Genomic DNA, 11,749 nt, shown 5'->3' with positions numbered 1-11,749 from the left:
GTCACTCTCTGGGCCTGTCACTCCCAGGGCCTGTCACTCTCTGGACCTAGACTTGTCCCATTGAGCCTGTCACTCTGGACCTAGACCTGTCACTCTCTGGACCTAGACCTGTCCAGTTGAGCCTGTCACTCTGGACCTAGACCTGTCCCATTGAGCCTGTCCAATTCTCCCAGGAGTAGAACTTTACAACCACTAACTCTGGTCCTGTCCCACTCTGGTCCTGTCCACCTCTCCCAGGAGGAGTAGAACTTTACAACCACTAACTCTGGTCCTGTCCCTCTGGTCCTGTCCCACTCTGGTCCTGTCCACCTCTCCCAGGAGTAGAACTTTACAACCACTAACTCTGGTCCAGTCCCACTCTGGTCCTGTCCCACTCTGGTCCTGTCCCTCTGGTCCTGTCCACCTCTCCCAGGAGTAGAACTTTACAACCACTAACTCTGGTCCAGTCCCACTCTGGTCCTGTCCCTCTGGTCCTGTCCCTCTGGTCCTGTCCACCTCTCCCAGGAGTAGAACTTTACAACCACTAACTCTGGTCCAGTCCCACTCTGGTCCTGTCCCTCTGGTCCTGTCCCACTCTGGTCCTGTCCACCTCTCCCAGGAGTAGAACTTTACAACCACTAACTCTGGTCCTGTCCTACTCTGGTCCAGTCCCTCTGGTCCTGTCCCTCTGGTCCTGTCCCTCTGGTCCTGTCCCTCTGGTCCTGTCCCTCTGGTCCTGTCCACCTCTCCCAGGAGGAGTAGAACTTTACAACCACTCAGTCCAATAAGAAGAGAAACAGTTTAGGAAGATATTATTTTAAAACGGAAGCATTTTTGTGGAACAGTTCTTTTTTTACAGTTTAAACTAAAACCTAAACAGATCATTACTATTATGTATCAGTCCACAGTTCTTTATACATGAACCCTGTCAGTCGAACAGCAGGTTTACAACAGGGCTTCCCTGAACAAACCCCCCCTGGTCTAACAGCAGGTTTACAACAGGGCTTCCCTGAACAAACCCCAACTGGTCTAACAGCAGGTTTACAACAGGGCTTCCCTGAACAAACCCCCCCTGGTCTAACAGCAGGTTTACAACAGGGCTTCCCTGAACAAACCCCAACTGGTCTAACAGCAGGTTTACAACAGGGCTTCCCTGAACAAACCCCCCCTGGTCTAACAGCAGGTTTACAACAGGGCTTCACTGAACAAACCCCCCCCACACTCACCTGCATCCCAAATGGCTTCCTGTAGTGAACTAGGTTTGACCAGGACCCATTGTGCTACCCCCCCCCCCCCTGGTCTAGCAAAGAGCACAGCACAGGGAACAGTGTACCAATAGGACATGTTATACAGTCCACGGTTCCTCTGTGTACCAGGCAGTAAACCAGGCAGTAAACCAGGCAGTAAACCAGGCAGTAAACCAGCCAGTCAGTCAGCTCTGTTCATAAATGTCTTTAAACTGTACATCTTATTACAAACAATGGTTACATACATGTCATCATCATCCTCATGGCATCTGAACAGACACAAACTAAGAGGTCAGCCCACTCCCGAACGGCTCCCTATTCCCTATTATAGTGCACTACTTTAGCCACTATGTTTTAGGTGTTAATTAGGTGTTTGTTGTGTAATTTGTTAGATATTAGGTTCTGATGAGGTGTCTGACCCTCTGGCCAATAGTAGTGTTACTTAGGGAACAGGATGGTGGCTGACCCTCTGGCCAGTAGTAGTGTTACCTAGGGAACGGGATGGTGGCTGACCCTCTGGCCAGTAGTAGTGTTACCTAGGGAACAGGATGCCGTTTGAGCTGAACAATAAAAAGGGATATAGCATAGATATATGTTTTCTAGAATATGCAACAGAACGTTTGACTGGCCGGTCGGACCGGTGAAGGGGGTGTTGACACGGTTACCAAGGTTACAGCGGGACGTAAGGTGTGGAAAAACGTTCAGGTAGAAATATGCTATGTAGAAGAAACACGCCTCTCTGACAGACGTAGAATAAGGAACCGTGGTCGGCTCTATCCGTGACATTTCTAGCTGCTCACGTTTCACAACGTTCGGCGACTGAACGTGGCCCCTGGTCAGGTGTTTAGCTGTAACCACGGTTACACCCCTTAGTTAAATCCTGTGTGTTTAATGATGTCAGATGCTCAAATTAAAGTGCTGGAGGGAGGAGGGGTTTGAAAAACGTACTGCCGTGACTCCTCTCCACCCCTCTGACGTTTCATTAAGTCTACGGGCCAAATCAGCACCTGAGAATTGGTGATTTGTCTAATTGATCAGCGCAGGGGAAATAACAGCTCCTCGCGAATCCAACAGTCTGTGGACAGACAGCTACTTATGCCATTTATGTTAGGTGCATCTGTCCACAAGAGAACGAGCCCCCCGCCCCCTACCCTCGCCCCCTACCCTCGCCTGTCCGCCCCCTACCCTCTCCCCCCGCCCCCTACCCTCGCCTGTCCAACAGCCAAACTAACAATAAAATAACTAACGATCAACCAATGGGGAAAGTCCAGGTAAAGATGTAGAAGTAAAAGAGGTGACTGTAACAACAGGTCCTGTAGTAAACAACGTAACATGCAGGACGGGGGGGGGGGGGGGGGGGGGGGGCTTAGAGAAACTAGAAGAAGATGTAGCTCTGGTCCAAGGCGTTACTACTGTAGGTGTCCCCCCCCAGGCAGACGGAGGGCCCCCCCCCCTACTCTGTCTATGATTATCAGGGTACATGGATACAGGCGGTTAGCAGAGGAACGCCCAGGACCAGAGCTATGGAAAACCCTGATCCAGGAACAGATACTACCTGCCTATAATGGTTCAGGGTGACAGCGTAGATCACTGATCCAGGAACAGATACTACCTCCCTATAATGGTTCAGGGTGACAGCGTAGATCACTGATCCAGGAACAGATACTACCTCCCTATAATGGTTCAGGGTGACAGGGTAGATCACTGATCCAGGAACAGATACTACCTCCCTATAATGGTTCAGGGTGACAGGGTAGATCACTGACCCAGGAACAGATACTACCTCCCTATAATGGTTCAGGGTGACAGGGTAGATCACTGACCCAGGAACAGATACTACCTCCCTATAATGGTTCAGGGTGACAGGGTAGATCACTGACCCAGGAACAGATACTACCTCCCTATAATGGTTCAGGGTGACAGGGTAGATCACTGACCCAGGAACAGATACTACCTCCCTATAATGGTTCAGGGTGACAGCGTAGATCACTGATCCAGGAACAGATACTACCTCCCTATAATGGTTCAGGGTGACAGGGTAGATCACTGATCCGGGAACAGATACTAACGGACAAACCCTATGGGGAAAGATCTGACTTTCCTCTGGTTCGTTCAGCCATTCCTACTGGTTCGTTCAGCCATTCCTACTGGTTCGTTCAGCCATTCCTACTGGTTTGTTCAGCCATTCCTACTGGTTCGTTCAGCCATTCCTACTGGTTTGTTCAGACATTCCTACTGGTTCGTTCAGACATTCCTACTGGTTCGTTCAGACATTCCTACTGGTTCGTTCAGACATTCCTACTGGTTCGTTCAGCCATTCCTACTGGTTCGTTCAGCCATTCCTACTGGTTCGTTCAGCCATTCCTACTGGTTTGTTCAGCCATTCCTACTGGTTCGTTCAGACATTCCTACTGGTTCGTTCAGACATTCCTACTGGTTCGTTCAGACATTCCTACTGGTTCGTTCAGCCATTCCTACTGGTTCGTTCAGCCATTCCTACTGGTTCGTTCAGCCATTCCTACTGCTTCGTTCAGACATTCTGATAATATCAGTCAGTTAACATCACCTTAATGATGAAGTCTTCACGTTGTGGTTCTCTGATAATATCAGTCTGTTAACATCATAGGGTCTCTGTCCAATGAACCACGGAGGAGTTAGTTCCTACAGAAACACCATTCATCTCCCCCATAGGGTCTCTGTCCAATGAACCACGGAGGAGTTAGTTCCTACAGAAACACCATTCATCTCCCCCATAGGGTCTCTGTCCAATGAACCACGGAGGAGTTAGTTCCTACAGAAACACCATTCATCTCCCCCATAGGGTCTCTGTCCAATGAACCACGGAGGAGTTAGTTCCTACAGAAACACCATTCATCTCCCCCATAGGGTCTCTGTCCAATGAACCACGGAGGAGTTAGTTCCTACAGAAACACCATTCATCTCCCCCATAGGGTCTCTGTCCAATGAACCACGGAGGAGTTAGTTCCTACAGAAACACCATTCATCTCCCCCATAGGGTTTCTGTCCAATGAACCACAGAGGAGTTAGTTCTTACAGAAACACCATTCATCTCCCCCATAGGGTCTCTGTCCAATGAACCACGGAGGAGTTAGTTCCTACAGAAACACCATTCATCTCCCCCATAGGGTCTCTGTCCAATGAACCACAGAGGAGTTAGTTCCTACAGAAACACCATTCATCTCCCCCATAGGGTCTCTGTCCAATGAACCACAGAGGAGTTAGTTCCTACAGAAACACCATTCATCTCCCCCATAGCGTCTCTGTCCAATGAACCACGGAGGAGTTAGTTCCTACAGAAACACCATTCATCTCCCCCATAGGGTCTCTGTCCAATGAACCACGGAGGAGTTAGTTCCTACAGAAACACCATTCATCTCCCCCATAGGGTCTCTGTCCAATGAACCACGGAGGAGTTAGTTCCTACAGAAACACTGTTTACTAGGACATGGGAGGGGGGGGGGGGGCGGCGTAGCAACAGGGGGGGGCAGCGTAGCAACAACAGAATTTCCCACAGTCTTACTGTAACCCCGCCCCCTGTCCTCAGGCCAGTCTCTGATTGGCTGACAGCCTCGTGGCGTGTTCCATCCATCCAAGCATGCAGGGGGGGGTTTAACAGACTGACGATCCAACGCCCTCACTCACACACACACACTCTCTCTCTCTCTCTCTCTCTCTGAGCCCATCCAGTCCGGTGTTCAGTGACGCCGCATCTTGACCTTGCGTGACACGTCGCCGTCTTGGCTCCGCCTCCAGTAGTTCTCGGAGCTGTTGCTACGGCGATGAAGGCGGGACGAAGAGGAGGAGTGACGATTCTCCTCCTTATCCATCTCCAGAACCCTCGGTCTGACAGAGAGAGAAGAGTTAGGGGGGAGGGGCTCTAGTCCTGTATCTCAGGTAGGAGGAGTTAGGGGAGGGGCTCTAGTCCTGTATCTCAGGTAGGAGGAGTTAGGGGAGGGGCTCTAGTCCTGTATCTCAGGTAGGATGAGTTAGGGGAGGAGCTCTAGTCCTGTATCTCAGGTAGGAGTAGTTAGGGGAGGGGCTATAGTCCTGTATCTCAGGTAGGAGGAGTTAGGGGAGGGGCTCTAGTCCTGTATCTCAGGTAGGAGTAGTTAGGGGAGGGGCTCTAGTCCTGTATCTCAGGTAGGAGGAGTTAGGGGAGGGGCTCTGGTCTGGTATCTCAGCTAGGAGGAGTTAGGGGAGGGCTCTAGTCCTGTATCTCAGGTAGGAGGAGTTAGGGGAGGGGCTCTGGTCTGGTATCTCAGCTAGGAGGAGTTAGGGGAGGGGCTCTGGTCCTGTATCTCAGGTAGGAGGAGTTAGGTGAGGGGCTCTGGTCCTGTATCTCAGGTAGGAGGAGTTCGGGGAGGGCTCTAGTCCTGTATCTCAGGTAGGAGGAGTTAGGTGAGGGGCTCTGGTCCTGTGTGTGAGTGTATGTCTACCAGTGTGTGAGTACCTGTGTGTGAGTGTGTCTACCAGTGTGTGAGTACCTGTGTGTGAGTGTGTGTCTACCAGTGTGTGAGTACCTGTGTGTGAGTGTGTGTCTACCTGTGTGTCTACCAGTGTGTGAGTACCTGTGTGTGAGTGTGTGTGTGTCTACCTGTGTGTCTACCAGTGTGTGAGTACCTGTGTGTGAGTGTGTGTCTACCAGTGTGTGAGTACCTGTGTGTGAGTGTGTGTCTACCAGTGTGTGAGTGTGTGTCTACCAGTGTGTGAGTGTATGTCTACCAGTGTGTGTCTACCTGTGTGTGTCTACCTGTGTGTCTACCAGTGTGTGAGTACCTGTGTATGTCTCCCAGTGTGTGAGTACCTGTGTGCAGCGTCTGGGTCAGCTCTGCGGTGAGAGCGTTTGGCCTTCAGAGGGGCGTGTCTCTCAGGGGGGGAGGGGTTAGGGGAGGGGCTCTGGTCTACACGGGGAGCATCTGGTCTCGTCCTGCACACACCAATACCACACCATAGACACACACACACAGAGAGAGAGAGAGAGAGAGTTAGTGCAATAGCCTGACGCCACAGTCAACCTGCTAACTCTTGGTTGTCATGGTGACAGACATACTTCCTGAGGATGATGACGGCTCGTCTCTCCTTGATGTCCTGGGGGCGGATACAGTGGGTGATGTCATCAGCCGCGTAGCCACTGAGAGGAGAGAGAACACTATGACATCACACCTCTCCCTCTCACACTCTCTCTCTCTCCACCTCCCTCGCCTACCTGAGGACAGTAACACTTCCTCTCCTGACAGGAAGCTCCAGGACGGGCTCAGACACTCTGATTGGTTTAAACTGGAAGCGGCAGCCAAAGCAGAGGGCCGAGTCTGAGAAGAAGGACACAGATACGATTGGCCGGGCGAAGATGTGGAGCGGGTCGACATGTGACACGATGCAGCCGCCTGGTTGGTAGTCGTTGATCACCGCTGAGTTCACAAAACCTACAGGACAACAACAACATCATCAACAACAGGCTTTTCCTGGAGACAGGAAGTGGGGTGGGCTGGAGCACAGTTAAGGTCAAATCGGAGACAGGAAGTGGGCTGGAGCACGTTAAGGTAAAATCTGAGACAGGAAGTGGGCTGGAGCACGTTAAGGTCAAATCGGAGACAGGAAGTGGGCTGGAACACAGTTAAGGTCAAGTCTGAGACAGGAAGTGGGCTGGAGCACAGTTAAGGTGAAGTCTGAGACAGGAAGTGGGCTGGAGCACAGTTAAGGTCAAATCAGAGACAGGAAGTGGGCTGGAGCACAGTTAAGGTCAAATCGGAGACAGGAAGTGGGCTGGAGCACGTTAAGGTAAAATCTGAGACAGGAAGTGGGCTGGAGCACGTTGTTAGAGGTTAAAAGTTATTACCTTCAGGTACGACCCCGCTGGCGACCAGTTTAGTGATGACGAGGTCGTGAACCCAGGTCGGGATGTCGTCCACCTCTCCTTTAGGGTACAATCTCTCCTGACCAGGTCCTCTCTTCTCTAGCTGGGCCCCGTATGTATAGCCCTGGAAGACGAGACGAGGTGAGAGACAGAGAGGAAGAGAGGGGTTTAGAGAGAGAGAGGGGCGTAGAGACAGAGAGAGGGAGGGGTTTGGAGACAGAGAGAGGGAGGAAGAGAGGGGTTTAGAGACAGAGAGAGAGGAAGAGAGGGGTTTAGAGACAGAGAGAGGGGAAGAGAGGGGTTTAGAGACAGAGAGAGGGGAAGAGAGGGGTTTAGAGACAGAGAGAGGGAGGGGTTTAGAGACAGAGAGAGGGAGGGGTTTAGAGACAGAGAGAGGGAGGGGTTTAGAGACAGAGAGAGGGAGGAAGAGAGGGGTTTAGAGACAGAGAGAGAGGAAGAGAGGGGTTTAGAGAGAGAGAGGGGTTTAGAGACAGAGAGAGGGAGGGGTTTAGAGACAGAGAGAGGGAGGAAGAGAGGGGTTTAGAGACAGAGAGAGAGGAAGAGAGGGGTTTAGAGACAGAGAGAGGGGAAGAGAGGGGTTTAGAGACAGAGAGAGGGAGGGGTTTAGAGACAGAGAGAGGGAGGAAGAGAGGGGTTTGGAGACAGAGAGAGGGAGGAAGAGAGGGGTTTAGAGACAGAGAGAGGGAGGAAGAGAGGGGTTTAGAGACAGAGAGAGAGGAAGAGAGGGGTTTAGAGACAGAGAGAGGGAGGAAGAGAGGGGTTTAGAGACAGAGAGAGGGAGGAAGAGAGGGGTTTAGAGACAGAGAGAGGGAGGAAGAGAGGGGTTTAGAGACAGAGAGAGGGAGGAAGAGAGGGGTTTAGAGACAGAGAGAGGGAGGAAGAGAGGGGTTTAGAGACAGAGCAAAAGAGAATGTTAGAGACAGAGAGGAAGATGGGGGGGTAGAGACCGAGAGAGGAACAGGTGCGTGACCTCACCTCTCCAAAGAAATATTTGTTCCGTAGCGGTGCCCGATCTACGGTGTGTTCCCGGTAAAGCCCTGCTTCTCCGTTAGCAACCACCTCATTTATCTTGCCCTCAATGACATCACAGTCCTCTTTAGAGAAGACCTCTACCTGAACAATGCCACTCTGGACACGCCTCGCCTCCTGGAGGGAGATGGGGGGGAGAGAGATGGGGAGAGCGAGATGGGGGGAGAGAGAGATGGGGGGAGAGAGAGATGGGGGGAGAGAGAGATGGGGGGAGAGAGAGATGGAGGGAGAGAGAGATGGAGGGAGAGAGAGATGGAGATGGAGGGAGAGAGAGATGGAGGGAGAGAGAGATGGAGGGAGAGAGAGGGAGGGAGAGAGAGATGGAGGGAGGGAGAGAGAGATGGAGGGAGAGAGAGAGATGGAGGGAGAGAGAGAGATGGAGGGAGAGAGAGATGGAGGGAGAGAGAGAGAGATGGAGGGAGAGAGAGATGGAGGGAGAGAGAGATGGAGGGAGAGAGAGATGGAGGGAGAGAGAGATGGAGGGAGAGAGAGATGGAGGGAGAGAGAGATGGAGGGAGAGAGAGATGGAGGGAGAGAGAGGGAGAGAGAGATGGAGGGAGAGAGAGATGGAGGGAGAGAGAGATGGAGGGAGAGAGAGATGGAGAGGGAGAGATGGAGGGAGAGAGATGGAGGGAGAGAGAGATGGCGGGAGAGAGAGATGGAGGGAAAGAGAGATGGAGGGAGAGAGAGATGGAGGGAGAGAGAGATGGAGGGAGAGAGATGGAGGGAAGGAAGGAGAGATGGAGGAAGAGAGAGAGAGAAAGTGGGGGGAAAGACAGAAATATTGATTCATACTTTGAATTGGATTCATCGCAGAGAAGTTCAGTGTCAACAGCAGGTCCAGGGTCATCATACCTGCTCACGGGACTCCACAGGCTCGACCTCATCCTCGGAGGAATCTCGGTGCTTCCGCTTCCGGCCGTTCCCGTTACTACTACCTCCGTCGGTAACTTTAACTTTCCTATTTTTGTAGCTGTCGTCCTTATCGGTAACTTTGTTTTTGTAATTGTCCCGGTGAGGAGTCATGGACTTCAGCTTTTCCCGCAGGTCGGAGAAACCACTGGCTGACATGTTTTATTTTATATATAAATGAACAATATGAAATGTAGGAGTTGGTTATATTAGAATTATTTAACTTCCATAATTGTCCGTCTGTAGACGCGGGGACCGGGAGGCTCCCGGTGACCGTCCTCACCGTAGTTATGTTGTGATGTGGCTAACAACTTAGCTCACTTAAAACGGGTTGTTTTCCAACCAACAAAAGTCGACGATTCAAGTAGTAAATTTATACTATTTTTACGAGTTAAATGACACGGAATGAATCTGCGTCTATTAGTTTAGTCGTTGCGTTATTCCTGTCCTGTTATTTGACTATTTTGATGTGAATACAGGCTAGATAGTTAGCATGGCTAACTGGTTAGCAACCCGTTCAGCAACAGTGTCGGAAGTACAAAAACGGCATTTCAAGTGACGAGGCAAAATCGGTAAAAACAAAAAAATATAATAATTAGGTTCTTACGGTGTTGTCTTGTCCATATGATTTTTAACGGAAGCTTTTTATTTTATTTTTAAATCGTTATTATATAAGTAAAACTCGTTAAAAAAAAACAAAACAACACCTCTAGTTATGAACACCACGCATTTGTCATTCCTCTGACCCGGGGGGTCTGAACCAACTACAGACTCGGGGACTTTCTTCTTGGCGGATCGCGTCCAACTGTTAGGTGTGTTTTTATACACCGCCACCTACCGGACTGGAGTGAGAGGGAAGTTCTCATTTACAACTGCGACCCTGACCACGATAAAGCAAAGCAGTTCGACACAAAACAACAACACAGAGTTACACATGGAGTAAAACAAAACATACAGTCAATAATACAGTAGAAACATGAGTCTTATATACGATGTGAGCCAATGAGGTGAGATAAGGGAGGTGAAGGCAAAAAAGATCTACATTCAATTCCCCTTCATTAGTCTTGTTCCTCTAAGAAATAAAGTAAATAGAGCCCCTTGACATCACCGTCTGTACTCATCTTTAAAAAGCCACTTACCCCATTCCCACACACTTTGACCCCTATCTGCTCGTTTCACCATGCCAACGGTCTGATAGGACGGGACACCCCCCCCTCAACACACTAACTCTTCTGAAGTCAACATTTCATATACCCAAAATACATCTCTGCAGTTGCCACCACAGCATCTATTTTTTCCTGTTGTTTTTACATTCCGTTTATGTGGTACAGATTTATATCCATTGTTATGAATGCTAAGATCTGTCTCAGCCTCCAGTATTTATGCTGCAGTAGTTTATGTGGTACAGTGTTATAAACATTGTTATGAATGCTAAGATCTGTCTCAGCCTCCAGTATTTATGCTGCAGTAGTTTATGTGGTACAGTGTTATAAACATTGTTATGAATGCTAAGATCTGTCTCAGCCTCCAGTATTTATGCTGCAGTAGTTTATGTGGTACAGTGTTATAACCATTGTTATGAATGCTAAGATCTGTCTCAGCCTCCAGTATTTATGCTGTAGTAGTTTATGTGGTACAGTGTTATAACCATTGTTATGAATGCTAAGATCTGTCTCAGCCTCCAGTATTTATGCTGCAGTAGTTTATGTGGTACAGTGTTATAACCATTGTTATGAATGCTAAGATCTGTCTCAGCCTCCAGTATTTATGCTGCAGTAGTTTATGTGGTACAGTGTTATAACCATTGTTATGAATGCTAAGATCTGTCTCAGCCTCCAGTATTTATGCTGCAGTAGTTTATGTGGTACAGTGTTATAACCATTGTTATGAATGCTAAGATCTGTCTCAGCCTCCAGTATTTATGCTGCAGTAGTTTATGTGGTACAGTGTTATAACCATTGTTATGAATGCTAAGATCTGTCTCAGCCTCCAGTATTTATGCTGTAGTAGTTTATGTGGTACAGTGTTATAACCATTGTTATGAATGCTAAGATCTGTCTCAGCCTCCAGTATTTATGCTGCAGTAGTTTATGTGGTACAGTGTTATAACCATTGTTATGAATGCTAAGATCTGTCTCAGCCTCCAGTATTTATGCTGCAGTAGTTTATGTGGTACAGTGTTATAACCATTGTTATGAATGCTAAGATCTGTCTCAGCCTCCAGTATTTATGCTGCAGTAGTTTATGTGGTACAGTGTTATAAACATTGTTATGAATGCTAAGATCTGTCTCAGCCTCCAGTATTTATGCTGCAGTAGTTTATGTGGTACAGTGTTATAAACATTGTTATGAATGCTAAGATCTGTCTCAGCCTCCAGTATTTATGCTGCAGTAGTTTATGTGGTACAGTGTTATAACCATTGTTATGAATGCTAAGATCTGTCTCAGCCTCCAGTATTTATGCTGTAGTAGTTTATGTGGTACAGTGTTATAACCATTGTTATGAATGCTAAGATCTGTCTCAGCCTCCAGTATTTATGCTGCAGTAGTTTATGTGGTACAGTGTTATAACCATTGTTATGAATGCTAAGATCTGTCTCAGCCTCCAGTATTTATGCTGCAGTAGTTTATGTGGTACAGTGTTATAACCATTGTTATGAATGCTAAGATCTGTCTCAGCCTCCAG

At 48.9% G+C, this 11,749-nt stretch overlaps 1 protein-coding gene and 1 long non-coding RNA gene across 2 annotated transcripts; one reads left to right on the top strand and one right to left on the bottom strand.

The window, feature by feature from the left end:
- Window positions 1-760: 760 nt before the first annotated feature.
- Window positions 761-1,202, top strand: LOC118949618. Its single transcript, XR_005042280.1, has 2 exons — window positions 761-922; window positions 1,019-1,202. It is a non-coding gene; the product is annotated as an uncharacterized LOC118949618 (long non-coding RNA).
- Window positions 1,203-1,761: 559 nt separating this feature from the next.
- On the bottom strand, window positions 1,762-9,831 carry LOC118949617 (RNA demethylase ALKBH5-like). The gene is made up of 7 exons (XM_036973711.1): window positions 9,007-9,831; window positions 8,098-8,268; window positions 7,084-7,225; window positions 6,454-6,670; window positions 6,298-6,378; window positions 6,052-6,174; window positions 1,762-5,090 (listed from the first exon to the last, which is right to left on the bottom strand). Exons 1-7 carry the CDS (start codon window positions 9,220-9,222, stop codon window positions 4,943-4,945), a joined length of 1,098 nt encoding a protein of 365 aa, XP_036829606.1. The 5' UTR covers window positions 9,223-9,831; the 3' UTR covers window positions 1,762-4,942.
- Window positions 9,832-11,749: the final 1,918 nt, after the last annotated feature.

Source organism: Oncorhynchus mykiss, unplaced genomic scaffold (assembly GCF_013265735.2).
Source record: "Oncorhynchus mykiss isolate Arlee unplaced genomic scaffold, USDA_OmykA_1.1 un_scaffold_296, whole genome shotgun sequence".
Taxonomy (NCBI): Eukaryota; Metazoa; Chordata; class Actinopteri; order Salmoniformes; family Salmonidae; genus Oncorhynchus; species Oncorhynchus mykiss.
Note: the sequence above shows the minus strand (reverse complement) of the source record. Positions and strands in the feature narration are given on the sequence as shown.

Excerpts from the sequence above, each read along its gene's own strand:
- LOC118949617 (XM_036973711.1), bottom strand. The coding sequence starts at position 9,222 with ATGTCAGCCAGTGGTTTCTCCGACCTGCGGGAAAAGCTGAAGTCCATG. Across the intron at positions 6,671-7,083 it reads CAGCGGGGTCGTACCTGAAG|GTTTTGTGAACTCAGCGGTG; the intron begins GTAATAACTTTT and ends GTTGTCCTGTAG. Across the intron at positions 6,175-6,297 it reads GCCGTCATCATCCTCAGGAA|GACGAGACCAGATGCTCCCC; the intron begins GTATGTCTGTCA and ends TGGTGTGTGCAG.